Source organism: Culex quinquefasciatus, chromosome 3 (genome assembly GCF_015732765.1).
Source record: "Culex quinquefasciatus strain JHB chromosome 3, VPISU_Cqui_1.0_pri_paternal, whole genome shotgun sequence".
Classification (NCBI taxonomy): domain Eukaryota; kingdom Metazoa; phylum Arthropoda; class Insecta; order Diptera; family Culicidae; genus Culex; species Culex quinquefasciatus.
In genome coordinates this window covers 188,429,980-188,456,519 of record NC_051863.1, presented here as the reverse complement: position 1 = coordinate 188,456,519, position 26,540 = coordinate 188,429,980, and the positions used below count along the sequence as shown (strand labels likewise).

The 26,540-nt window shown below is 38.5% G+C and overlaps 2 protein-coding genes across 8 annotated transcripts in view; one reads left to right on the top strand and one right to left on the bottom strand.

Annotated features, from left to right (window-relative positions):
* Window positions 1-26,540, top strand: part of LOC6052660 (mucin-5AC) — a 211,263-nt gene that overhangs the window by 120,311 nt on the left and 64,412 nt on the right. For 6 of the 7 annotated variants that reach the window (XM_038259096.1, XM_038259097.1, XM_038259098.1 and 3 more), the window contains exons 6-7: window positions 7,163-8,281; window positions 17,558-17,748. In XM_038259096.1, coding sequence (XP_038115024.1) covers window positions 7,163-8,281; window positions 17,558-17,748 — 1,310 coding nt within the window. Of the gene's footprint in view, window positions 1-7,162; window positions 8,282-8,308; window positions 9,084-17,557; window positions 17,749-26,540 lie in introns of those variants that run through there. The other variant, XM_038259102.1, reaches the window with a different exon arrangement.
* LOC6053031 (polyserase-2) lies at window positions 17,742-25,986 on the bottom strand. Its single transcript, XM_038259105.1, has 4 exons — window positions 25,041-25,986; window positions 18,464-18,625; window positions 18,290-18,410; window positions 17,742-18,230 (listed from the first exon to the last, which is right to left on the bottom strand). Exons 1-4 carry the CDS (start codon window positions 25,969-25,971, stop codon window positions 17,768-17,770), a joined length of 1,677 nt encoding a protein of 558 aa, XP_038115033.1. The 5' UTR covers window positions 25,972-25,986; the 3' UTR covers window positions 17,742-17,767.

The following is a 26,540-nucleotide window of genomic DNA, read 5'->3' as shown; positions in this document are numbered from 1 at the left end:
ATTTAATGAAGTTTTTAAAATGTCTGTGTACCTAAAAAAATGTCTGACACGAGCTCAAATGTCTGTGAAACACAGACAAATCTGTGTATCTGGCATCCCTGGAACAGCCACGCAATTCTCCCATTAGTGAGCTCTTGATTCATGTTTTAATTTACCTAGTGAAACATCACCAATTCTAACGGTGTGAACACTAGTCACCACGTTCAATTCCATTCCCCAGTTGAACTCGAGCTTAACATTAACATAAAAATATCACCCAGTAAAGCGGGGGAACGACAAAGGAGGAGGATGGTGGGATGAAAAAAAGCTCATTTGTAAATACAACGCGTGTCCTTTTGAGCTTTCACTCACTCTTTTTTTCCTGCACGGAATAAATTATTTATGTTACTTCTCGGCATCACGGTTGGTCTTTTTCCACGGAGAGAAAGTTTGTTGCACAAAGTTTTTTCCTAGTCTGGAGCTGTACATGTTTTGTGAATCAAATTTAAACTATGTGTTCAAGTTCTTAAAAATATTATTATTTTTTTGGCTCTTATGTTATTCAAAAGTCGAGTTATGTAACTTAAAAACAGATCCTCGTCAGATTTGCCGTTAATTGTCACCCAAGTTAGAGTCGCAAAAACTAACCAGTCCAGCACGACGACCCGGACTAATAAATAGTGTCACTTCAAAGCAAACAAACGGCTAGTCCCACAAGTACCGTTTTGGTCTCGTTGGTCCGCAAGTACAGATTCGTCAAACAACCGGCTAAGCTTGTTAGTGCGGTTTGGGGCCCACGGATGCAAACGGACGTAAATCGTGTCCTTCTCTTGCCGTTGTCACCAAGCGGAGAAAAACAGACCATCCGGCCCATTTGTTGGAATAGTAAAAACAAAACAAACAATATTTGTCCCCTGCCAATTCACCGCGGCTGGACCACAACAACAACAACAATAAAAAAAGGTCCAAAAAACGAGTCGGAAGAAAAACTGATGCTGACACTAGTTTAATTAAATCAAACCAAACACGAATCTGTCTTGTTTTTACGGCTGGCTCCCACCAGATTGGTGCAGATTTTTTTTTATTTGATTTACAGTGAAGGTTGAATAAATTCACAACTTTCGAAATTTTTAAATTCACAATTCGGCTAGGCCTGAATTTAAATTTGTACCTCCATTGTCTAAATCTGTTACGCCAAACGTATTGTTTGAGAGTAAGTGTGAGTCCCGTGTAAAAAGTGACAGTTCATCACATTTTGTATGACTTTGTCAAACCTACGGGGTACAAACTAAAAAGTGTCAATCGAAAAGTGACCAACCACCGGAAGTTGAGTGTACTTAAATTGAATTTGTTTAAATACAAAAAAATATCTAAAAATTCAAACACTTTTGAATAACACTGTTCATCAAGCCGACCACCACGATGTATACCTTGTCAAACTGTACTGTTTTTGTTTCCTCCTGCACCACTGCCCAGTGCTGCCAGCATCAACGACTCCGACCACTGGAAAAGGTACTTGCGGCGGCGGGAAGGAAAGTACAATTTGTGCGGCCGTTTTCGTGACACAAAACGAGTGCAATTTGTCGTCGTTCCGCGGTGTCCTCATCTCGAGGGAGACCGGCAAAATGCTGACATGATCGCCACATAGACCACGGGTGAAGAATGAATGCAAATTTGAGGTGGAATAATGTTCAAAAATTTGAAATACTTTACAATAGAGCTTTATGACGTTTCGCGTACACACACTAGCGCACCATTTGATTTTGCTGGCCGGACAAAATTTAACCTCACTTTTTTTCGTGTACGTACACGTAATATATGCGCACGTAAATAACTCTATTGAAAATTGTATTGCTAAAATTATCTTGAAGAATCTTAAAAAAAAATAGCAGATTTTTTTTGACACCAGTGTTGCCAACTAGTCTTATACTTCAACTACCTCGAGACCAGTCTAAAATACTAGTCTCTGGTTGATCTCTTCAAAGGAACCGCGCATCGGAGTAGGCGCGCCTCCTCCACGGCGAATTTTCCTTCCCGGGAAAAAAAAACACAAATCTCTTGATGAATGATCGCGGTGTGGGCATCATCGCGAACTCATCAGTGTGGCCCCTCCAGGATCAAAGTAGCCAAGAAGTGCGTACTTTCCGTGTGTACATACATCTACCATACAGTCAACCCTTTCTATCGCTGAGTTTCAACAATTTTTCCTTTGTGCTTTCACCAACGCGTTGCGCGGTCCGGTGGAAATCAAGGCTGTATATCATAGGTACTCGCGATCTTGCTTTGCATTAGTGTGAGTGCATGACTCCGTGCCACTAAAACCAAAACAATAACAAACGAACAATGGACCGTGCCCGGAAAACCAAAACATAAACAAAGTCAGTGTCAGTGGAGTGAGAGAATCAGAGATATCGATTTTGACAACCGCACTACTACACACTCAATCGCGAGTACCTTAGGTAGAAAGCCATGGGTGGAAATGCACTTGTCCCAAGCAGCTGACATTTTCCGGCAGCTTACACGCCTGTGTATTTACCATGAAGATGATGACGACGGGAATCTACATCTGAGAGCTCTTGGAATAAATCTTTCTTTCATTCACCGTTTTGCTGTAATCTAGTGGGCAAAAAGAGACTACCGTTAGATCAGTTGATGAACTCTCGAGTTGAGTCGGGATTTAACAAAACACTTTGTTTATGAAACATTATCATCAAAATTTGGGTCTAGACAAACCTCAAATTGTATTACATTTCTTAAACATGGTGTCGATTTCTGGAAAAGTCAGGGAAAACCTGGAATTGTCAGGGAATTTTATTTGACCTGGAAAAGTCAGGGAAAGTCAGGGAATGTTAAGCTGGGTCAGGGAATTTCGATGATCCTAAAAATATTACTACAAAATTTCATTTCTTTTTGTAAATTTGCCCTTGATGATGTATTTGAATGTCTTCCAGGCCAAGTTTTGCATCATTGATAATATTTATTTTTTTTTATATTGGTCAGTCTGGAAGGAACGTAAAACTCCATATAAAAAATGCTTAAGAAAAGGGTCACGAAGAAAAGGAACAGCAACGAAAAGTTGCATTTGGCATTTCTTTGCGCATTGCTTGTTTGCAATATGTTTAGGTTTAAAAATCAAATAATTTGGATTTGCATTGGATTTGCGTTCAACTGAAAATTACAAATTACTAGCGCACACAGGGTGGGACAATATGAGGCAGTTGCCCCACCATCCTCAGAGATTTGTTCTAAAATTGGTCGTTTGCTCAGCATATAGAGACCATAGAGAAAATCATCATTTTTTTCAGAAAAATTGAATGATTAAAAAAATCTAAAGTAAAAAAAAATCAAACATTTGAAAATTAAATTCTAAAGCTCAAAGATTCTAAATTTTTAAAATTTTGAAATTCTTATATTTTTTGAATTGTTGATATCTTAAATTTTTAAATTTTAATCTAAAATTCTAAAAAAATTGTAAGGCTAGAAAATTTCCCAAAATTTCACTTTAGTATTATTTTTTAGTTATCTAAATTCTTATTTTTCTCAAAATTAAACTGAACTATGTTTTAAAAATGATCCAAAGTTATCTAATTTTGTGTAATCTAAAATGTAAGCAAAATAGTGGTGGTGAAATGGAATAAAAAAATTAAAGAATTAAATTCAAGAATTAAAGAAATAAAACAAAAATTTATGGAATAAACAGGGTTGCTACGGACGGCGCGAATTAGGCGCGGATTTCGCGCGGTAGCAATTTTGATTAAAAAAATTATAGAGAGATAAAATTACTTTCAAGTTATAAAGAAAAATATTATCAAATATTTTTTTTTTCGTTGAGCAAAAACTTCGATTTCTTATTAATTGAATTTTCTTCTGAAAATTTTGGTTTGTATTTTCGAAACGTCTAAAGATGAAGATTATGAAGAGATTTTTTTTTTAAATGTGTTGTTGAGGATTTCCTAAATAAAGGTACACTCAACTCATTTTTAAACATACTGACTCTGAATATTTAATTTCTTTTAAGTTTTGAGTAATGTTTTTTACTCTTATTTAGTATTCTTTTATACTGGATACATTCAATTTTAATCTTGTGAATCTTAATCATAATTTAAACTTTTCCTGAAGATATAGATATTAGGATGTAACAAAAATTATTATTGGGGCATGTTCCAGTGGGTGTACTGTGCTTATATCCCAAATATGAGCTTCATTGGACGTAACAGAAGCTGGCCTCCGCCTTTGAATTTTAGATGGGATTCAACCAGTAGAAATATTTTTTTTAAATTAAACAAAAAAAAAAAAAACAAAACATTAAAAAAATACACATTTAAAATTATTTCATTTCATTTCATTCCATTTATTGGATTGTTTTGGCAAAAACATCAGTGCAGTAATTATCCTAAGCTGAGATATGGGGTACCTTTCAACAGCTGACTAATTCAAACGGTGTTAGAGTTTACTGGTACACGGGAGAAAAATTGAGCAGGGGAAGGAAAAAAGTTACAAAATAACCTTCGAAATTGCTAATAGATAGGGGATAGTTAGAGGAAAGGAGGTATTTCTTATATTCAAAATTAAATTATTCAGATTTTAGGAAATAAAATTAGCAAAAATAGTATTAAAAACCAAAAAAAATCATATTTAAAAAATATAAAAGATTCGAAATTTTCAAATTGAAAATTTAAAAATCTGAAAAAAAATTCAAAAACATCAATATTTCAAAATAATTCAAGAGAACAAAAAATGTATTTTCTTAAATTCTTAAATTCTTAAATTCTTAAATTCTTAAATTCTTAAATTCTTAAATTCTTAAATTCTTAAATTCTTAAATTCTTAAATTCTTAAATTCTTAAATTCTTAAATTCTTAAATTCTTAAATTCTTAAATTCTTAAATTCTTAAATTCTTAAATTCTTAAATTCTTAAATTCTTAAATTCTTAAATTCTTAAATTCTTAAATTCTTAAATTCTTAAATTCTTAAATTCTTAAATTCTTAAATTCTTAAATTCTTAAATTCTTAAATTCTTAAATTCTTAAATTCTTAAATTCTTAAATTCTTAAATTCTTAAATTCTTAAATTCTTAAATTCTTAAATTCTTAAATTCTTAAATTATTAAATTCTTAAATTCTTAAATTCTTAAATTCTTAAATTCTTAAATTCTTAAATTCTTAAATTCTTAAATTCTTAAATTCTTAAATTCTTAAATTCTTAAATTCTTAAATTCTTAAATTCTTAAATTCTTAAATTCTTAAATTCTTAAATTCTTAAATTCTTAAATTCTTAAATTCTTAAATTCTTAAATTCTTAAATTCTTAAATTCTTAAATTCTTAAATTCTTAAATTCTTAAATTCCTAAATTCCTAGGTTCTTGAATGCTGCCATTTTTGTTACCATCTTAGATTACAGAAAACCTGATAAAATTTGAAGTATTTTTGGAATTATTTTTTTCGGTTAGGGAAATTCTGAGAAGAAGATGTAGGAAAATTTGCTTCGATTTTTCTAAGTGACGCTTTGGTAAGATCATCGAGTATGAACTGTATCTTAAATTTAAAATCTCAAAATTTTATTATTTTTCTTTATTTAGTTTTGATTCAGTTTTTAGATTTAAATTTTTAAATGTTGAAATTTTTTTTTTTTTATGCCAAGATGTTTGTTTTGGATTTTTCCTCTAGTTTACCTAATCCTAGCAATAATACATTTTCAGCGTTTCAAGATTCTGCGTTCTCAGGTTACAAAATTTAATTTATTATGAAACTTTTTTATATGTTTGTCGCAAAAATAATTTTCTTAAAATGACGCAGATTTTGCGCGGATTGGGTTTTGGGATGGCGCGGATATTTTTTTTCGATTTCTCCGTAACAACCCTGAATAAAGGAATTCATAAAATATGGTCTCTTCGGAAAACTTGTTTCAACTTTAATTAAGATCCAGCATCCGAGATTTATTTATTTTTTTATTTTATTTTTTTTTAAACTTTCTCTATGAAAATTTCTCATAGTAAATTTTTAGAAGTTCCATACTAACTTCAGGTCAATGGTGGAAGTACTAAACCTTAACCAAATACGCTCAAAATTTCAGGTTATGTTCTGGGGCCATATTGCTACAAAATTTCGGTCGAGGCGTTCGAAATTGAACACTTTTGTCTTTTTCATATATCCGTGAGCCACGCTATTGTACAACTACATTTTACATATTTTTCCCAAACAACATTCAATGGCTTACAAGGTGGAGTTCCCGTGGTCAGATTGAGCATAGATTTGGAATCTATTCCAAAACACCCAAATATCTAAGTTTGATAAATAATGACTTTTCGAAAAGCTCGAGCAGGTTGTATTTTGTTTTTATTTTTATAAAATATATTGATCGTGTGATTGTTCGTCTGTAGGCTCTGGTCAAGGTAGAAAACTTTTTTTTTTTTTTTTATAGCAAAAATATTTTTTTTTGTAAAATTATTTAAGGAGATGTTTTCTTCAAATATCCAGCAAACTGTTTACTTTAAATACAAACATTGTTGAAAAAAACATAGATCTTTTTTAAAACCGTAAACATGTGCTTGAAAAATTAAAACTTAATTGTATATTTTTCTTATTTTTTTCATTTTTCTAAATCTTTCTTAAGGTTCTGCAAAATTACATGTTTTTTCAAGTTTTCGTCTCCAAAACCTTTAGTTTTTTTTTTTATAAAAATACAATCAAAAATTTTAATTCTGCCAAAGGCAACAAAATGGAAAAAAATGGTTGACAAAATTAAAAAAAAAGTTTTTAAGTTTTTGCAAAATCCATCGTTAAAAAAAATAAAATAAAAAAGTCATTGAAGTTTTTCAATATCTTAAATTTCCAATATTCAAAAAGAAAAATGCATGAAACTATAAAAACGCTCTAAACAATATGTTAGTAAAAAATAGAAAATAAAAAAAAATTGGTGGTCTGGAGAGGTCAGGGAAAAGTCAGGGAATTTTATTTTGGGATTTGGATCGACACCATGTTAAAGCGGCCAGCCCTACTGCGTTGCATTAGCCGCAAAGAGGATTTTGTTGACGGATCACATTTTACAGACTTAAAAGGGAAGGAAGGATGCGTGGACATACCGTACCAAACGTTCTGCATTATTGGGTTTTCGCTTTGTCATAAATTGTTAGCAACTGATATATTCATGATTTCAAAACTCGATTTTGTTTCTCTCCCACAGGAACTCGAGGACCTGTCTCCACGTTCACCGCGATCCCCCAAGCCCTGCCGCACTGCCCCCGTTGCCTCGACCACGCGCTTCCCCTTCGATCCGCCCCCGTCGCCCCGGAGTGTCCGGATCCTGCCCAAAACGACCGGCCACAGTGGTGGCGCCCAGCACGAGTCCATGTTCAACTTTGACGAGTCGCCGAACCCGGTGCGTCGACCTCCGCCCAAAATGGCATCGCCGGGCGAGTTCCACCGTCCGGAGGTTACGGTGCACGGGAAGGATGGCAACAAGGAGAACATGGCCGGGACGCCAACCAAGCGGGGCAGTCCGTACAAATCCCGCAAGGAGCGGTTCATGCAACAACAACAGCAACAGCATTACGGCAAACAGCAGAGTGGGAAGCCGCTAAACTCGGCACCGGCGGCTAGCTGCCAAAAGGGCGGCCAAACTTACGATCCGAACATGACCATGTTTCCGTTCGACCGGGAAGCGATCGACTACGACCGGATCCAGCGGGAGTGCTTCGCCGTCGAGGAAGAGTTCCCATTTGAGCGGAACCGTGACGACTACTGCTGCGAATCTCCGTCACGAGCCAACATGGACTCGGAAATCTTTGGCGATCACTACTCGATCTTCCAGCAGTACGCGTACCTCACGCAACAGGAGCGGGACGCCCTGGAACGAACACCAACCAAACGGAACAAAAAGGACCGCATTGACGCCTTTTCCCCAAAGAAACAACCGCAGCCGCCGCCACCCCAACTGTCACCCCAGCGAATGTCCAAGTTCGACCAAATCGCCACCAAGTTCGACATGATGCCCTCGAAGCACGAGCTCATGACCAAGGGCCGATCGAAACGGACATCCGTTAGCGGTGCCGGCAACGCACTTCCAGATCTTCGGGTGGACTTTTTCGCCGAAACGTCATGCTGCGACAACCTGACGGCGGCGGCTGGTTCCGATGGAGCCGCCGGCAAGACGCATGCGCCGTCCCAGCCTGCTGGATCAAGCCGAACGGCGGCCGAAGTCGCCGGAGCAGGCGCGTTGGCGACCGGTGCTATAAATGTTACGCCGAATCCGATGGACAGCGCAGTCTGCACGCAACCTCGGGCGACAATAGTCGTACAGCAAGTACGTAGTTTTGTCTCTCTCTATCGATTGTTTTTTGTTACTTTCTATTTCCGATCGCGTTTTTTTCGGTTTTGTTGATTTACTCGAAAACAAATCAAAGTAAGCTATTTTTGGCCGCGTCAGTTCAAAGGTTATTACGCGCGCGAATCGATCAGGGCGTGCTTAGCCGGTGAGGAATCGGCCTACTGCTCCTCACGAAGAAAGTGCATCCAGCTGTGGTGGGAGTGTTGCCAAGATTGCAACATCGCGCGTCTGTGGGTTGCCAGTTCTCGAAGAAATACAAAAAAAAATCAAGATCGCACCGGGAAGAGAAAAGGTGTTTATTTACACAGCTTGATCAGACCATTTTTCATCTGACGCCGGGGCTTAGAGGCCCCCTTCTTCTTGCTGATTATTTATGGTGCAAATGGCGCAGCAGAAAGTTCCAGCCGCGAGAGCGCGCGCGCATCGACGGATTTAGGTTAGGCTGTGCGTTCTCAACAATCGCGTTCTAATAGAATGTCCCAGCCGCCAACTTGAGTTTCGGCGCCGGCGGCAACAACAGTGTTGTTTTAAGAGGGGAATAATTCCGTACTAATTGGGCGGGAATTGAGTGTGTTGTGCGGGTGGTCCAGCCGGTAAAGGAAAAGGCTGAAATTTAGTGATGTTTGGCAACTATTAGGAAAAAGTGCATACAGTGGCATGTGTTTTGTGTAAAGTGGAAAATTAGTGCACGCGTAACTTTGGGATTGGTTGGGTCGAAGTAACAGAGTGGAGAATGAATCGGTTGTTTAAGAAAGTTTCAAACTTTTTTGAAAAGAAGGTAGGACGTTATACAGGTTAAGCAAACTAATATTGAAGCTGACTAACATTTTGTGCTATTATTTCCGGCTAGTTCCTGTCTTGACATGATACACAGTTTAACTAACAACACTACAAAAAAGTAGTGCATTATTTTATGAAATTTTATGTAATATTACACCCCGAAATATGTAGCCCATCAGTATGGGAAACCTACTTGACCGAAATGTCAAACTCATACATGCGTTTATGTTTTCCATTCTTCATCGGTCTGATGGCCGAGCAGGCTAAAGAGCCAGTACTTACTGTTGGTGCTGGGTTTGAATCCCGTCGATTGCATCTTTTTTTGTGTTTAAAAAATTGTACATGCAGTGTTTAATATGAAATGTCTTTTTGGCGAAAGTGATGTGCATGCTTTTGCATGCTATTTTACCATCGGTTTTTTTTTTTGCTGTGTGAGTTATCGTGCCCAATAAATCAACAAATTACAAGTGGAGAACTAGCAATCAATGCCAAATTTAATTTGCAGAATAAGATACTTTTACATACATTAAAAAACATCAATACAATAGCATCTAAACAAACGTAATTTTGTAAGTGTCTCTTAGACTTCGGTTAACGATGATAAATTATGTTTTTTTATGTGAATAAATATTTTTGGTATGCCTAAAGAAGCATAATCGATCTTAAAAATGTCCATACAATGTGGAAAGGGTTATCATACATAAATGCCATGGGAATCTGATCTGATCGAACACAATTGTTGGGGCAAGTATTGTTGTATTGCATAGCAAGGCCATTGCGTCTTTTGATTTTTTCGACCTTTTGTCTCACATTCTAAATAGACATTCATTTAATTCTAAATAGACATTCATTTAAATTTAATAAATATTTTAGAAAAAATGCTTTTCTGGTTCTCAACAAAGTGTAGTAATTTAAAAGGATATTTCCTTACTCTACAGGAATAATAAATAAATGAAATGAAATGAAAAAAGTTGTAGGTATGGATATGTAGTCCATATGAAAAAAATGCTACACGGTAAAAAAAATTTGGTGATTTTTTATTTAACTTTTTGTCACTAAAACTTGATTTGCAAAAAATACACTATTTTTAATTTTTTTTTTTTTGATATGTTTTAGAGGACATAAAATGCCAACTTTTCAGAAATTTCCAGAATGGGCAAAAATCTTTGACCGAGTTATGATTTTTTGAATCAATACTGATTTTTTCAAAAAATCGAAATACCGGTCGCAAAAATTCTTCAACTTCATTTTTCGATGTAAAATCGAATTTGCAATCAAAAAGTACTTAAGTGAATTTTTGATAAAGTGCACCGTTTTCAAGTTATAGCCATTTTTAGGTAACTTTTTTGAAAATAGTCGCAGTTTTTCATTTTTTATAATAAGTGCCCATGTTTGCCCACCTTTGAAAAAAATATTTTTGAAGAGCTGAGAAAATTCTCTATATTTTGCTTCATTGAACTTTGTTGATGCAACCCATAATTGCTGAGATATTGCTATGCAAAGGCTAAAAAACAGGAAAATTGATGTTTTCTAAGTCTCACCCAAACAACCCAACATTTTCTAATGTCGATATCTCAGCAACTATAAATCCGATTTACAATGTTAAAACATGAAACATTCGTGAAATTTTCCGATCTTTTCGAAAAAAAATATTTTCAAAAATTTAAAATCAAGACTAACATTTCAAATGGGCGTAATATTGAATGTGCAACTATGGGTCGCATCAACAAAGTTCAATAATAATAAAATATAGAGAATTTTCTCAGCTTTTCAAAAATATTTTTTTCAAAGGTGGGCAAACATGGGCACTAATTTAAAAAAATGAAAAACTGCGACTTTTTTCAAAAAAGTTACCTAAAAATGGCTATAACTTGAAAACGGTGCACTTTATCAAAAATTCACTCAAGTACTTTTTGATTGCAAATTCGATTTTATCGAATGAAGTTGAAAAATTTTTGCGATCGATATTTCGATTTTTTGAAAAAATCAGTATTGATTCAAAAAATCATAACTTGGTCATAGATTTTTTGCCCATTCTGAAAATTTCTGAAAAGTTGGCATTTTATGTCCTCTAAAACATATCAAAAAATAAAAAAAAAATAAAAATAGTGTTTTTTTGCAATTCAAGTTTTAGTGACAAAAAGTTAAATAAAAAATCACCAAAAATTTTTTGACCGTGTATCATTTTTTTCAGTGTAGTCCATATCCATACCTACAACTTTGTCCAAGACACCAACTCGATCAAAAAATTCCTTCAAAAGATACAGATTTTTGAATTTTCACATATCATTTTTGTATGGACTGCCAAATTTTTATGGAAAATTATATGGACAAACTAATGATGCAAATTGGCTTCTTTGGGCATACCGAAGGTACCAAAAAAGTTTCAGCCGGATTAAAAAATACAAAAAAAAATCGAATGACCGAAAACTCAGAGAATTGCTCAAATTGTATTAAGTTTCAAAGCAATTTCACTTTATTAGAGTTTTTGTTTGTAAAGAAACTAAAATTTTCACAAAAAAACGATTTGGACGAAGCGAAATTTGTCGTGCGTTACACATTATTATAGTTTTTTTAAATACTATAATTTTCAAAAATACGGTGTTTTTTAACGTACTCTAATTTTTATAATTTGCATTATGTGTATCAAGCGAAGCTAAATTTTGTATACCTTTTCACCTTATTATTATTTTTGTAAAATACTTAAAATTTCACAAACATGGTATTTTTTAAATGCTCAGATATTCAAATTTATTAGAGTTTTTTTTTGTAAAATACTAAAAATTTCCCAAAACGACGTACTTTTTCAAAAATATTCAAATTTTCAGAATTTGCAATATGGGTATCAAACGAAGCGAAATATCGTATGCATATTCACATTATTGGATTATTTTTATTAAAAAATACTCGAATTTTCACAAAATTCCGTATTTTTTCGAAAGTACTCAAACTTTCATAATTTGCAATATGGGTATCAAACGAAGAGAAATTTGGTCTGCAGTTTTTTTTTTTTTTTTTGTAAAATACGGAAATTTGCTCAAGAGCGAGTTGTGGCGCTATAACCACGGCAAATAGAGTCCAGGGCATTCGTGGAAATACAATGTCCCATCCCAGAGGGTCCCGGAGTACCAAACCTTCTTAGCATGGTGCTCCCAACGAATACAACCAAAATCACGGAGCGTATGGTGGTGTGTCCCCACGCTTCTTCCTCCCCTGTCGATTCAGAATTGTGTTGTTGTTCGAACACTCCGTGCTCAAACTCAACCCAATTACGAATCATCTCTGCGATACGGCTTTACGCAGTAGGCCTGGCCGCTTTAACGCTTGTGATGTTTCAATGCATTCTAATGCAATGGCGCACTACAAATGTTAATAAATGACAAGAAGAGTGCTAGGCGTCATCTAACCTAAGGCACTCTCCAGGATCCCTTCGAAAGATTGGCTGCGCTAGGGTCTGATTAGATCAGATTAGATTAGAAAATACGGAAATTTGCTCAAATATCGTAATTTTTTGAAAGTACTCAGATTTTCAAATTTGCGATATGGGTCGATACGCTTAGACGCTAATATTATCTACGAAAATTTGTTCGAAACAATCTTGGTTTCAATGATATTTTAAAAATAATTTAAAATATATTTTAAACACATTTTATCCTTGAATTTAGCGAATTTAATTTGATATTTGTATAATCTTGCTGTAAAGAAGAATTTTCTTTCAAAATATGAATACAAAAAAAAGTTTCAAAATCATTCCGTTGATACCCATTAATAAGCTACAAGTTAAAAATTAATTAAAAACAATGTTACCCCAAACGAGCCAACAATAGGTTTCCAAAAATAATAATTTGTGCATCCACTTTGGATGCGGTTTTTCCACTTTCATCGGTTTGTTTATTGTTTTTCTTTTTTTTCCAACTGGTTACTTTTTTATACTCGATTGTGGTCGCCACCGGTCTGTGTTTCATTTTAATATTTTCGCACATTTCCGGTTTTATTGTTTCGACACGTGCACAATACTCGTGGGAAGCCGCATTCTTTTGAATGGCGGTAAAATCGGGAGACACATTTCAAAAGGGCTCCAAATAATTTTTTCCAGTTTGTTTAGTTTTCTTTGTTTTGAAATTAAGTCGCATTTTTTCCTGTTTTTATTTTTTATTTTTTGCCATCATCATTTTGAAAACTTTTCTATAAGATTTTGTTACAACGCAAAAAATTACAACATAAATCACTCCACCACCCACTCGAGCGGGCCGGTATTGTTGTTTCCCTGACTGTTTTGGTTTTCCTTTATTTTTCGCCACAGCATTTTTCGCCGATTATATTGTTTACTCGGCGGCTGGATTGGAATTTTGGTCGATTTTCGCACCGCGCCAGATGGTCTCAAGTGTTGGCCCATAAAATTTCGCTAAGGTGGGAGGACATGTTTTCTTGTGTGGTGTCAATTTCGATACAACAATCGATTTTTTTTAGTTTTTTTTCTATAATTAAGATAATCTGATACTTTCAGATTTTTTTAATTGGAACGTTAAAATACAAAAGAGCAATTCTTACGTGCTATTACAAATTTGGTGGTAACGTGTTCGGAAATTAAAACAACCTCATAGAAAAGTGTTCAAACCCGGTAGCATCCGTTATTAATCAATGTCGAATCCCACATGGTTGGGCAATGTTTCAGAAATTGGCTCCCATTTTCTCTCCCGGCATAACTATTTTGTACCATGTGTGGCAGAATTTAGTTTGCGCTGGCTGCTGCTATTATTTTATTTTAATTAACAACTCCTCCCGCAACACACCGCACCCGGCGAGTCTAGTCTGGAGCTGCTGGGTTTGCATTTATGCTCCAGCAGATGGCACCACTTGCCGTCTCTTTGTGTTATTTTGTGTCAAATGTTCATAGATAAATAGATTTGATTCGAGTTGATTTTACTACCATCTGTTGATTGAAAATAACTAAATTTTTAATAAAAAAATTCAAAAGAAACGTTTTTGAGTAGTTTGCAAAAAGATTTTTTTAATTAAAAAAAATAACATTTTGTTGTCTAATTTTAAGGTTATATCCCGGTTAATCTGTGCTCCAGAACCAAGGTTTCTAAACTTTGAAAGCGTTCCAAAAATGGTGCTTGACAGGAATGCTGGGAAAACTATGCTCAGCTGTACCTACAAAATATTCCACAGTTCAGCGGGTGGCCTAATGCGGGTTTTATCTCCAGTTGTGCATTAAATCGCAATGTCAGTTGCACCACACACTAGTGTACCGTTTTTGTCGCACAGATTCTCGGTAGCATTTGACGTAGTCCGAAATAAGCTGGAATTAGTTTGCTGGTTGGAATTGTTGTAATTTTGTGAAACCACCAAAACTATTCTATGAGCACAACTTTTCCAAATTGTATTAATTAAAATTCGTTAAACTCTAGTAACTAACTTTTTGAATCCCATTACAACCTTGATCTACATTCAAAAATTCCCCTTTTCAATTTAACCCGATTCAGTTCATGGTCTTCGCCGAACTGAAAAAAAACGAGACTTAATCAAATAAATTCCAAAAACTCATTCGAATCATCATCGCATCGGAAATGGAACGAATTAAAATTTAATCGCCCTCTTTTATGAGTAATTAATCCACCACGGGAGCGAAAAAAACACCCTGCTCAAACAACCTGTGAATAACCGTGATGACCAACCGCCATTTCCCTTCTCGCTGGTCGGTCAGACACAATCCCGGTGTCAAAGACGTGTGACATCACACACTGCGAAAAAAAAAAACGGTGAAGCGACAAGACAACTAGCAAGCAAAAAATAAAAACAAGATTAATAGAGTGCAACCCCACAAAGTAGGCATGTCAAATTGGATGAGTCGACGTTGCGTTTACGTCACTGTTCGAAACGCCGAGGACCGGTTGTCACGGCGCGCCCGTCATCGGAGAAAGGAGGGATTTTCCACTGTCGACATTTTCACAGTTTGCTTCGTTTTTTCCCGGAAGGCGGTTCAGTGTGTGACTGATGGGGGGGGGGGAAATTTCGGGTTTTTTAGAAGGTTCTTGGAACAGTTTGATCAAAGTTTAAATTTCGAAAGAACAACTAAGAGTTCCTGCAATTTGTAATATTTAGAATTTTAGAAACCAAGCGACCAACCCTTATCCAACTATCCTACCTCTGACGTAAAAGTTTCAAGGAAAAGCAATTAAGACAAAACGAGTGTTTTCTTGGAAGCGTCTGATACGTTGATGAGTGTTCCTGGGTTTCTGGCAACATGTGCGCTTGCTGTGCTTGTCAGTCAGATCTGCTGTCTTCCGAAGTTTACCCCGAAAAAAAAAACAACAAAAATGGTTTGGGAGTGGCTTCATGACTGCTCATTATCGGCTTAACAGGAAATTACGACTTAGTAGACCGAGCGAGGAGGGGTTTTCCCAAGTGATTTTAAAGATGGTTTGTGTTTTGGGATTTTTAAATTTTTTTTAATTAGATGTTCATTACTTTTTATAAAAAAAAAATCTAGTTCTAAACAAAATTGTAAAATCCTTTGAAATAAATGTTTTATTTGAAAATGCATTCTGTTACGCTAAACGTTTGGATTGGTTGGACATTCTGTATTTTTTTTTTTTGTTTTTCTTTGAAACTTTGTCCGTCGATTGGCCATTATGAAACATTGGTTCCGTCATAAAAGCCTTCATTTTTAAGTGCTTTGAAATTTTTTTTAAATCTTTATCTCAAGTTAGGTATTTGCAATTGAATATGATTTTTTAGGGTGCAAAAGCTTGATTTCAATTTCTAAAATATCAACTTCTTTGAATGGCATTTTTTCCTCTAATGCACAATTATTTTTAGCAACTTTTGTTTTTCGAAAAAACTAAAATATTCTTGTTTCATCGCTGTTTTTTTTTAATTTCCAAGCAAATAGAGTATAATCGATTTTAAACTATAATAAATTCTTTGTATATCGTCATTTTTTAAACGTATGTTTATATAAAGCATTTTTTTCCTGTTTAAAAAAAAATTTGAGGGTAAAGATCAGAAAAACTTAACACCTAAGGGCTTTTGTTAATTTGATTTGGTTAATCGCGGTGGATTTTCTTGAAATAATGAAACTGTCAAAAATCCACCAAAGCATCTACCACATTGATCGCACAAAAATCTGTGGTAGAAAAGTATCCACCGGTAGATGCTTTTGTGGATTTTTGACAATTCGAATTATTTCAAGAAAATCCACCGCGGTTAACCAAATCAAATTAAGAAAAGCCCTCTAAACTCCCAAGGTCGAGAAAAAGGAGAAGTTTAAGAATAAATTTCCACTTTTTCTCAAACTTGGGAGTTTTCGTTTAAAGGGGAAAAAAATGCAAAGTAACAAAGCATTTAAATTAAAATATGTTTATTGATTTTCGGATTTTTAGAAAATTATGGCTTAAATTCATTGATGGACATTAATTGTGATTTTTGTTTTTGATTGTAAGATAAAATTTACAACAAATTTTTCAAACATTCAACACCTACAGTAAAAAAGATAATGTAAAGTTAAATGATAAATGTTTTACTTATTGTCCATGGCTTCAAAGAGTAGAATACTGATTTTAATTTTTGTGTTTTATTTTTTTTATTTTTTTTGAATTGTTTTCATCTAATTGTTATGCATAAATAAGCCATTTTGCATTATTAGTTTCTTCATACAAATCTCCATCTCCATAATTTGGAGGTTGTCCATAGAAAAGTGCTTTTATAACATTCGAAAATCTGTATCTCGAGAAGAGATTTTCTAATCTATTAGTGTCTTGAGCAAAGTTGTAGGTTTTGATTAGAACCATTCTGAAAAAATAGCTACAATCAAATAAGTTTTCAAGTTTAAATTATTCAACCTTTTTTTTATTTTGAAAAAAGCGTCCATCCAGTGAAACTGTGTAATATTTTCTCAACTAATCGATTTTTGTTTTGTTAATGGTAATTTAAAAAAAAATTAAACGTATATTTTATAGAAAGTTGCCAAAAATGCAATGAAAAATCGATTTTCGAAATTGCATCCAATTATTTTTTTCAAAAAGCTTGAGAACCTCCCCCCTAAGAACGCCACGTGGCTTATGCACGTGCTGTAAATTTCCTCCATAGAATCATTCCCTCTTTTTTTTTTGTCCGCCTTGTGGGCAGATGTTGGGATTAGTTCACCTCGACCGTCCTAGCGACTATCTTTTGTGATTCCCTGGTATACTCTTAAGGCTGCAATTTTTGCTCGAATCTTATTGAGAAGAATCAAGCTATCTGTTTACAGTCTTTTTTCCAATGCACATATACACTGGTAGAGTGCGCCTGAACGCAGTGCGTTGAAGCGTGGCATTCCCTCTACTTTAATTTGAAGGAGACGCACGGTACTCTTTGAAAAATGCTCATTTTGATAACTTTTTCTTTTTTTCTTTTGCAAAATCCCCAAATAATGATGTTTTGCCTCCAATTAATATCAAATCACCTTCCTCCCTTCTGTCCTTCCAGCCCTCGCTCAGCCTGGACTACTCGTCGGTGGAGACGATTCTGCTCAAGAACGAGGGTGACTTCATCAGTGTCGAGCAGGGCAAGGAGCTGTCTCGGAAGAAGAAGCAGCAGCAGCGCGAGGATAACATGCGCCAGCTGCTGGACGTCACCAACACGCTCACCACGGAGGAAATCAAGGACTTTGAGATGCGGTGAGTGAACCTTCATTTTTCAATTGTAGCCTATTCGTACATTATTGTTCGCGGTGTTGCTCACGGTGTTTGAAATTACCGTTTGTATACTGCCACCACCGCCGCCGTTGGCCATTTCGTTGAGATTCGCCAACGCGCTAACCCCCTTGGCGATGACCTCCAGATATTCAGCCACCTTTGTGCCGGTACTCTCCGTGGTAGCTTCTTGGAAAACTTCCGGCCACACGACGCCCTCGATCCAGTCCAAATCCAGCGACATGAGCCGCGCATAAGTCACCGGATTACACCGGATTAGGGGGCCCACCAGGCGGGAGTGCTTTTCGTCCGGTTTTCGCCGCGTTTGGCTATTGCCCAAAGTTTCGCGCGGGCAGTGGCGGGTATCGTTCAGGATCAACTTCCGGCCGGAAATTGTCTGGTTGGCGTCGCTCGCTTCGGCGATGAGGAATGGCTCGGTCCACAGGCAGGTTATGTCTGGTTTTAATCTTTGGGGAAGATAACCTTCAAATCTTTAAGATTCTAAGAAATTGTTTGCTTTACTTACTCATCGTATTTCCTCTTCAAATCAATTAGAAGAATGTTGGGATCCTCTGGGCGTATAATCGGAACAACTTCCGGAATTGTTAATTTGTAGCGCTTTGTTGTGATTTTTGCCGAGAGTGGTTCTAAAAATATAGTAGCAATGTGAGGAGGAAGTAGTATAACTCAAGAACCTTACTCAAAACAGTTCCATTTTCATCAATCAGACAGCTTCCCGTGCTGAGCAAGTACCGGTCACTGATGACAGTAGCCAGACAGAGCTGCCTCTTTCGGTGGAAGATTTTTACCGTAACCCACGGATTTGTGGCAGATCCCTTAAGGCGCTGGTAGACGGAGCAATCTTTGAAAAAAAAAGGTGCAGTGGTAATGCTACAGGCATAACCATCATGACGAAGAACTTCGGACACAAAAGTTAATGATTTTTTTATAGTTTTATTATTTGCGTTTCTTGGCCACAAAATCAATCACGGAACGGTTATTTCTTAAGATCTATTTATTTCTGCTTTAAGATCTTATGGTATTTCTGCTCTAAGATCTTATGGTATTTTGACGTTGGATAACGTCTAAAGTTTTGAAACGCTTCACAGCTAATCGTAATGTCAAGATTTTCGTGCCAGTTGATTTGAAATCATTTCATCAATTAAACTTTTGGCATTGAACAATTTTTAGAAATATTTTGAAATAATAAAAGCCATTATCAGGACTCCAATTCATTACAGAGAGCCAGTCTGAACCATGTGTTGAAGATTTTCTTTGCGTCACAACAAATTTGAATCACATTAAACGATTTATTCCCACACATTACAAGACTTTTTTCTCGTTTTGACGTTTCTACGGCGTTCTCTCTGCCTTCCTACGGCATTCGCCACCTAGATTTCTTCGTTCCACGAAATCCCAAAACGAAAATCTATTTCATTTGCGTACTCAAATCACTCATATTGCCAAAAAGTTCAAGATGGTATGTCAGAGACATAACCGAAAGACATAGGACCAAACATTTTGAATGAGTTTTTGGATTGCTAGTGAAATCTGGGATAAGATTATTGTATTTTGTTTCATAGATTTGTCGGCAAAATTGTCCTAAATGTTCCCCCAAGGTGAACTTTCCATGAGGGCACCGGCAACTCCAGGTTGTGGCCACTAATGTCGAAATGGCCATTTGCAGGTTCAATATCAAAACAATGAATTTTGATACCCATATTGCAACAACCCGTATGTTTCGGTTAATGTTACCCTGGGCCCAAGAGGAACCTGCTTTGAGGGCACCGGCCACTCCAGGTTGTGGCCACTACTGTCGAAATGTCAATTTTAGTTCAGTATCAAAAACCATGAATTTTAATACCCATATTGCCACAACTCATATGGTTCTGTAAATGTCCCCCCAGGCCCCGGGGGAACCTGCTTTGAGATCACCGGCCACTCCAGGTTTTGGCCACTACTGTCGAAATGGCCATTTTCATGTTCAGTATCAAAAACCATAAATTTTGATACCCATATTGCCAAAACTCGTATGGTTCTGTAAAAGGCCCTCCGGGCCCCGGGGGAACCTTCTTTGAGGGCACCGTCCACTCCAGGTTTTGGCCACCACTGTCGAAATGGCCATTTTCATGTTCAGTATCAAAAACCATAAATTTTGATACCCATATTGCCACAACTCATATGGTTCTGTAAATGTCCCCCCAGGCCCCGGGGGAACCTTCTTTGAGGGCACCGGCCACTCCAGGTTTTGGCCACCACTGTCGAAATGGCCATTTTCATGTTCAGTATCAAAAACCATAAATTTTGATACCCATATTGCCAAAACTCTGATGGTTCTGGAAATGTCCCCCCAGGCCCCGGGGGAACCTTCTTTGAGGGCACAGCTTACAGCTTGTGGACCAATTCACTGTGAGGGGGAAAAACCCCTAAAAAAGGTAAAAGCCAATTTTCACCAAATGCCAAAACTATTCCTTTGGCATTTTATCTAATTTTTTTTCTCCACATCATAATCTAGACCATACTCGATGTTCTGAAACAAATTTGACCTCATTCGGATTTACCGTTCAGATTTTAGAAAATTTCCATTTTTGCCTTTCTTACTAAAGAAAGGTATAGGATTTGCTTTTGGCTCCGACGCCAAATCAAGCTTCATTCCCAAATCATTTCTCGAGCAATATTCATTCGAAAAATCTGCAAAAAATCATGGACGATCGATTTTCGTCGCTTCGTCGACAAGTTGTCAAGTTGAGCTTCACATGCAGACGCGAGCGTGATGCTGGCGCGTATAGAGTTTTGATACTAGATTACCCCCTTTTAGTGCACGTTGCTTTATCGATTGCTCGGTCATCACACATCGCCTATCATTATTTTCTATGCTAAGCTTCAGTGAACGCAAACTAGACGCAAGCAGCTATCTGTTCTGAAGCCTCATGCTCATTCTTTTGCCTTTCTTTTTTGTTTTGCTCAATCTCTGATCGATATCTGGACGAACGAATTTCTGGGAAGCGTCCAAGCTTCCCATGTGCCAGTGACAATGCACATCGCGGATTTGGTTTTCTAGCTTCGGTACTAGCCTTTTTGTGTATTAGTATTTTTGTTTATCGTACCAGCGCACCAAGGTGGTTTATTCGGTTCGTTTGCGTTTGTCGTAGTGAAGTCCCACCGAGCGCTCAGTCGTTGTTTGCTTCCCAATCCCAAAAACGCCTAAATGCATACTCTGGCTTGCTTATTGAAAGCTCACAATTTTGCCTAACGCCTAAATGACAGTTTAGTGAATTACAGTAGGCGTTTCAAAGCTTTCAAGAACATTTATGCGGCTTTACCGTTACATCGTTGTTTACAACACGGCAAATTCTCGGGTGTTGAAACACTTTCTGCCAGTCATTTTGTTACCACTTTAACGCTCTGGAGCAAGACGGAATTATTTTGTTTTCTCGTTAATTTTTAATATTTTGAAAAGTGCAAAAAAAACACTCAGAGAATACGAACAATTTAGCGATATGCAGAAAACATTATGAACATCGCAAATTGTGAGCTAAATCTCTGTCGCAAAAACAATGTGTTCTGATTTTAAAAATCGAAAATGCTTGTGTGCGAGCACAGCTTACAACCGGCCAGGGTTGTTAAAATATCAAAATATCAGCTCTCAGCAACTACAATTATCCCGCCTGAATATTCATGCCTCAAATAGAACTGCTCTTCTCTCTTCATTGAAACTCTCAGCGCCGAACATAGCCGAACACGTTTTCGTGCTTGCCCACTCGCGATTGACATTTTCCTTTTCTCTCTCATTCCCGCTTCCACGATCATGCTACCGCAACAGCGTTTAACCACAAAAGCCGCCACAAAACCAATTTCGCAAACGCAGTTTGACGGGACGTCATGCGTGGTCGGATCCTAATCGCCATCTCGCGTTCTCTCATTGCAGTTTTTGGAGATTGAGAGACTCAGCTGTGAGAGCGCATAGTCGAGGAAAAGGGAAGGAGTGATAGAGAGAGAATGGCATCGCTGGGAATCACGAGACACAAGAAGAGATCTCACAAGCTATAGTGACGGCCACTATACTCTCGGATATTTTTGGTGCAGAGATAATCTATTGATAGCTTTTTTATCACTCATTTGCAACACTGCAACCGGCCATGGCAAATGGGGCAAAAACCAGCGCTTTTCAGTTATATGAAAAAATATGGTTGAGTTTCGAATTGATTAATGAATGGACCATTCTTTATTTTGCTATTTCTTTGAAAAAAAAAATCAACTGCCGTTAACTTCCTTTTGTAAGAAAGGCTCTATCTCACCCCAGGTGGGATTAAATCGGGTTTTTAATTTTTAGGGAACATTCTTAGAGGGAAATTTTGAAGGAACAACTCTTTCGTGAGATATTTGGTGGCCCTGAAAAGGGCCGTTTGTTTATCAAATCTTCCGCGAGGTGTAGTGCTTCATTCGGGCCGCTTCTCCGGTCAACGTTGAGGAAGATGTCCATGGCTTTGGTCTGGGTCAACCTGCATCAGCACCACGTTCCTAAGTGCTACTTGCGGCGGGGCTTTTGCTTCTTGTCCGTTACACTTGCGATGGTGGAGGAGCTGCTCTTCTTCTTTCCCGATGGTCTGCAGTGGCGATTCGTTCCGAAGTTCCGATCCTTCGGGGTGATGGCGGCCAGATCCGTTTCGTCAACCAGCGGACGGACCGCGGGCTTGGCCGGTTTCCTCTCTCCTTCGGAACCTTGGCCTGTGGTTTGCTTCTCCTGCGGTGCAGCGGTTGTTCTTCGTTGTTTGTCCGTTGGGCTGCCTAGGGAAATGTTCGCCTTCTGCGCCCTCTTCTGCTGCAGCTGATGTGGCCTCGACGACGATCCAAAAATTATGAGCTGAAGTGGGGCGCAGAAGGCTGAGATTTTTGGACTGCACGCGCTTACACTCACACACACACATATGTAATCGCTCGTAAATTTCGAGGTGATTCTGATAGAGTTATCTAAGCCCGCGCTCACGCACACTAGCACGCCATTTGTTTTGCTGGACTGTACAAAATTTAACCTCAATCTTTTTCGTGTACGTACACGCAATACATACGCACGTAGATAACTCTATTCCGAGGCTGGATTTAATTTCATTTCCGTTTTGCGTAACCGTGCAGCAACATCACAGAGGAGCAGCTACATTTTGATACCTTTATTGCCCCAACTCTTATGGTTCCGCCAATTTCAAATTTCATGTCCTGTATCAAAATCCCTAAAGTTTGATACCCATATTCCCCCAACTCTTATGGTTCCGCAAATGTCCCCCTATCGGAACACCCCCGGGGCCTCCGGCCACTCCAGGTGGTGGCCACTACTACCAAAATGTCAAATTTCATGTCCAGTATCAAAATCCCTAAAGTTTGATACTTATATTGCCCCAACTTTTATGGTTCCGCAAATGTCCCCTTATCGGAACATCCCCGGCCTCCGGCCACTCTAGGTTGCGGCCATTACTGCCAAAATGTCAAATTTCATGTCCAGTATCAAAATCCCTAAAGTTTGATACCCATATTCCCCCAACTCTTATGGTTCCGCAAATGTCCCCCTATCGGAACACCCCCGGGGCCTCCGGCCACTCCAGGTGGTGGCCACTACTGCCGAAATGTCAAATTTCATGTCCAGTATCAAAAACCCTAAAGTTTGATACCCATATTGCCCCAACTCTTATGGTTCCCCAAATGACCCCTTATCGGAACATTCCCGGGGCCTCCGGCCACTCCAGGAGGTGGCCACTACTGCCAAAATGTCAAATTTCATGTCCAATATCAAAATCCCTTAAGTTTGATACCCATATTGCCCCAACTCTTATGGTTCGGCAAATGTCCCCTTATCGGAACATCCCAGGGGCCTCCGGCCACTCCAGGTGGTGGCCACTACTGCCAAAATGTCAAATTTTATGTCCAGTATCAAAATTCCTTATGTTTGATACCCATATTGCCCCAACTCTTATGGTTCGGCAAATGTCCCCTTATCGGAACATCCCAGGGGCCTCCGGCCACTCCAGGTGGTGGCCACTACTGCCAAAATGTCAAATTTTATGTCCAGTATCAAAATCCCTTATGTTTGATACCCATATTGCCCCAACTCTTATGGTTCCGCAAATGTCCCCTTATCGGAACATCCCCGGGGCCCTTGGCCACTCCAGGTGGTGGCCACTACTGCCAAAATGTCAAATTTCGTGTCCAGTATCAAAAACCCTAAAGTTTGATACCCATATTGCCCCAACTCTTATGGTTCCCCAAATGTCCCCTTATCGGAACATTCCCGGGGCCTCCGGCCACTTCAGGTGGTGGCCACTACTGCCAAAATGTCAAATTTCATGTCCAGTATCAAAATCCCTAAAGTTTGATACCAATATTGCCCCCACACTTATGGTTCCGCAAATGTCCCCTTATCGGAACATTCCCGGGGCCTCCAGGTGGTGGCCACTACTGCCAAGCGCTTGGTGGCGCTTGCGAGAGGAGCTGAGCTCCTCTCGCTTCGGTGGTAGACCACCGACTGAAGCCAGCCTTCCGATTTCCCATGGTTTTGTAGGGAAGCGGGAAGGCTAGTTCCTGAAGACGCCACCTAGTGGCGCTTGCGAGAGGAGCTGAGCTCCTCTCGCTTCGGTGGTAGACCACCGACTGAAGCCAGCCTTCAAATTTCCCGTGGTTTTGTAGGGAAGAGAGAAGGCTGGCGCTCGCGAGAAGAGCTGAGCTCCTCTCGCTTCGGTGGTAGACCACCGACTAAACTAATGCTGTGGAGGGGGTGGCGTTTATATTTATATCAAAACCGTCGGCCGCGCTGCCTCTGTGATTTTCCCCTCTGCTTGGGGAAGGCGTTTCATTTTTCGGTTTCATTTCGCTTCGCGAAATTTTGGATTGCTACCCTGTATAGAGCCCTAAGACGAAGTTCTTCGTCAAAAATATATGGATAAAGTTAGACGAATTTGATCCAACATTTTTGCGAGGACTGTGGAGTCAGGTATTAGTTCCGACTGTGACTCCAGATTCTTGACAATTGTCAACTATGAATCAAGCTCCAACAACACTCTCTGTTGGCGATTTAAGCTGTCCACTTGTCTGAGGTAGGTTAGTAAACAAAAAGAAATGAGTAAACGCCTTTTAGCGTGTAGCTAAGCATCTGTCACATATTTTCACTCCGCTGTAAACACTCTCGAATATAGTTTTGACAAACGTACAAGCGGTTTTTATTTTCTACTGCCCGCTCCACCTTTTACACAACCATACAAAGCTGATGAAATTCAACAGAATTGACTCACATCGCTCACTCAGCCTCAAGTCCCTTTGGTCAACTTCCGGCTCAACAATCTCGTCCAGCACGGGAACCGTCACTCCGGTCACGTTCTGGATCCACCCGGAGTACTGCGCCACGTTGGTGAATCCGGCGAATCCTTGCGACACACACGCTCCACTGCCATCGTCTCGACCTTTCGTAAAAGAAATGATTCCCGCCAAAAGCCAAACCCCGTTCCGTTCCACGAACAATCCCCCTCCACTGTCCCCGTTGCAAACGACCGTCCCGTTGCTAAACCCGGCGCAGAACATGTCCCGATGGATCACCGACCCGAAAAACCCCCGATCACTCTCCAAACAGTCGACGCTGTCCACCACGGGAAGCGTTGCCTTCCTCAGAACCGGTGAAATGGCCTCATGCTCCGTGGCACCCCATCCAATCACCGTCCCGAGTTCCGCGTGCACCGGACCATACCCGTTGACGCAGGCCGGCAGGATAAAGTTGCTGAACCGAACCGGCTCCGTGAGCTCTACCAATCCAATGTCGCCACGGTTCGTTTCCCGGCTATAATCGTCACTGAAGTGGAGCGACCCCACTGCAAACTCCCGCACCGTGTCCGCGTTGGTCTTGTCCAGGTTGTGCACCCCCAGCCGGACACGGACCTTCCGCTTGGTCAGCTGATGACCGGTGTCCTGATCGCACAGGCAGTGCGCCGCGGTCACCACGAACTCCTCACTGATGAGCGTTCCTCCGCAGGCGTAGTCCAGGAAGCGACCCGTCCGATGGAGGATGGCCGCGTGCCAGGGCCACTCGCCCGGCCGGGTGTCACTGCCGTACACGATCATCGATTCGTGCTGGTTCCGCCGGACACCGCACTGGGTTTGGTGTTGGTCCAGGGAGGATGTGAGTAGAGGGAGGGTGAGGATCAGTGTGAGTTGTTGAACGCGAGAGATCATCGTGAAGACTGAGTTGAGTCAGCGGTGTTGATTCTGGCTTATCAACGTGTTTTGGTTATGGGATAAACCAACTTGGAGCAACATCACAAACAAATTAAACCAGTCGTTCATGATCAATTGTTGTTTATTTCCAACAATTCTAACATGTTGCTGTTCCGGCCACACGATACTCTTTTGATTCTTTTGATTCTCTTTATTTTTTTGATACTTTTGATTTTTTTGATTCTTTTGATTTTTTTTATTCTTTCAATTCTTTCAATTCTTTCAATTCTTTCAATTCTTTCAATTCTTTCAATTCTTTCAATTCTTTCAATTCTTTCAATTCTTTCGATTCTTTCAATTCTTTCAATTCTTTTGATTCTTTCAATTGTTTCGATTCTGTTGATTCTTTTGATTCTTTTGATTTGGTTGAATCTTTTGATTCTTTTAATTCTTTTGATTCTTTTGATTCTTTTGATTCTTTTGATTCTTTTGATTCTTTTGATTCTTTTGATTCGTTTGATTCTTTTAATTATTTTGATTATTATCATGGTTCCCGTGCAAACTGCATTTTTTGCGTGAAAAATCAA

Excerpts from the sequence above, each read along its gene's own strand:
- LOC6053031 (XM_038259105.1), bottom strand. The coding sequence starts at position 25,971 with ATGATCTCTCGCGTTCAACAACTCACACTGATCCTCACCCTCCCTCTA. Across the intron at positions 18,626-25,040 it reads CTTGAGGCTGAGTGAGCGAT|ATTGCTCCGTCTACCAGCGC; the intron begins GTGAGTCAATTC and ends TTTTTTTCAAAG. Across the intron at positions 18,231-18,289 it reads TTGAAGAGGAAATACGATGA|ATTAAAACCAGACATAACCT; the intron begins GTAAGTAAAGCA and ends TCTTCCCCAAAG.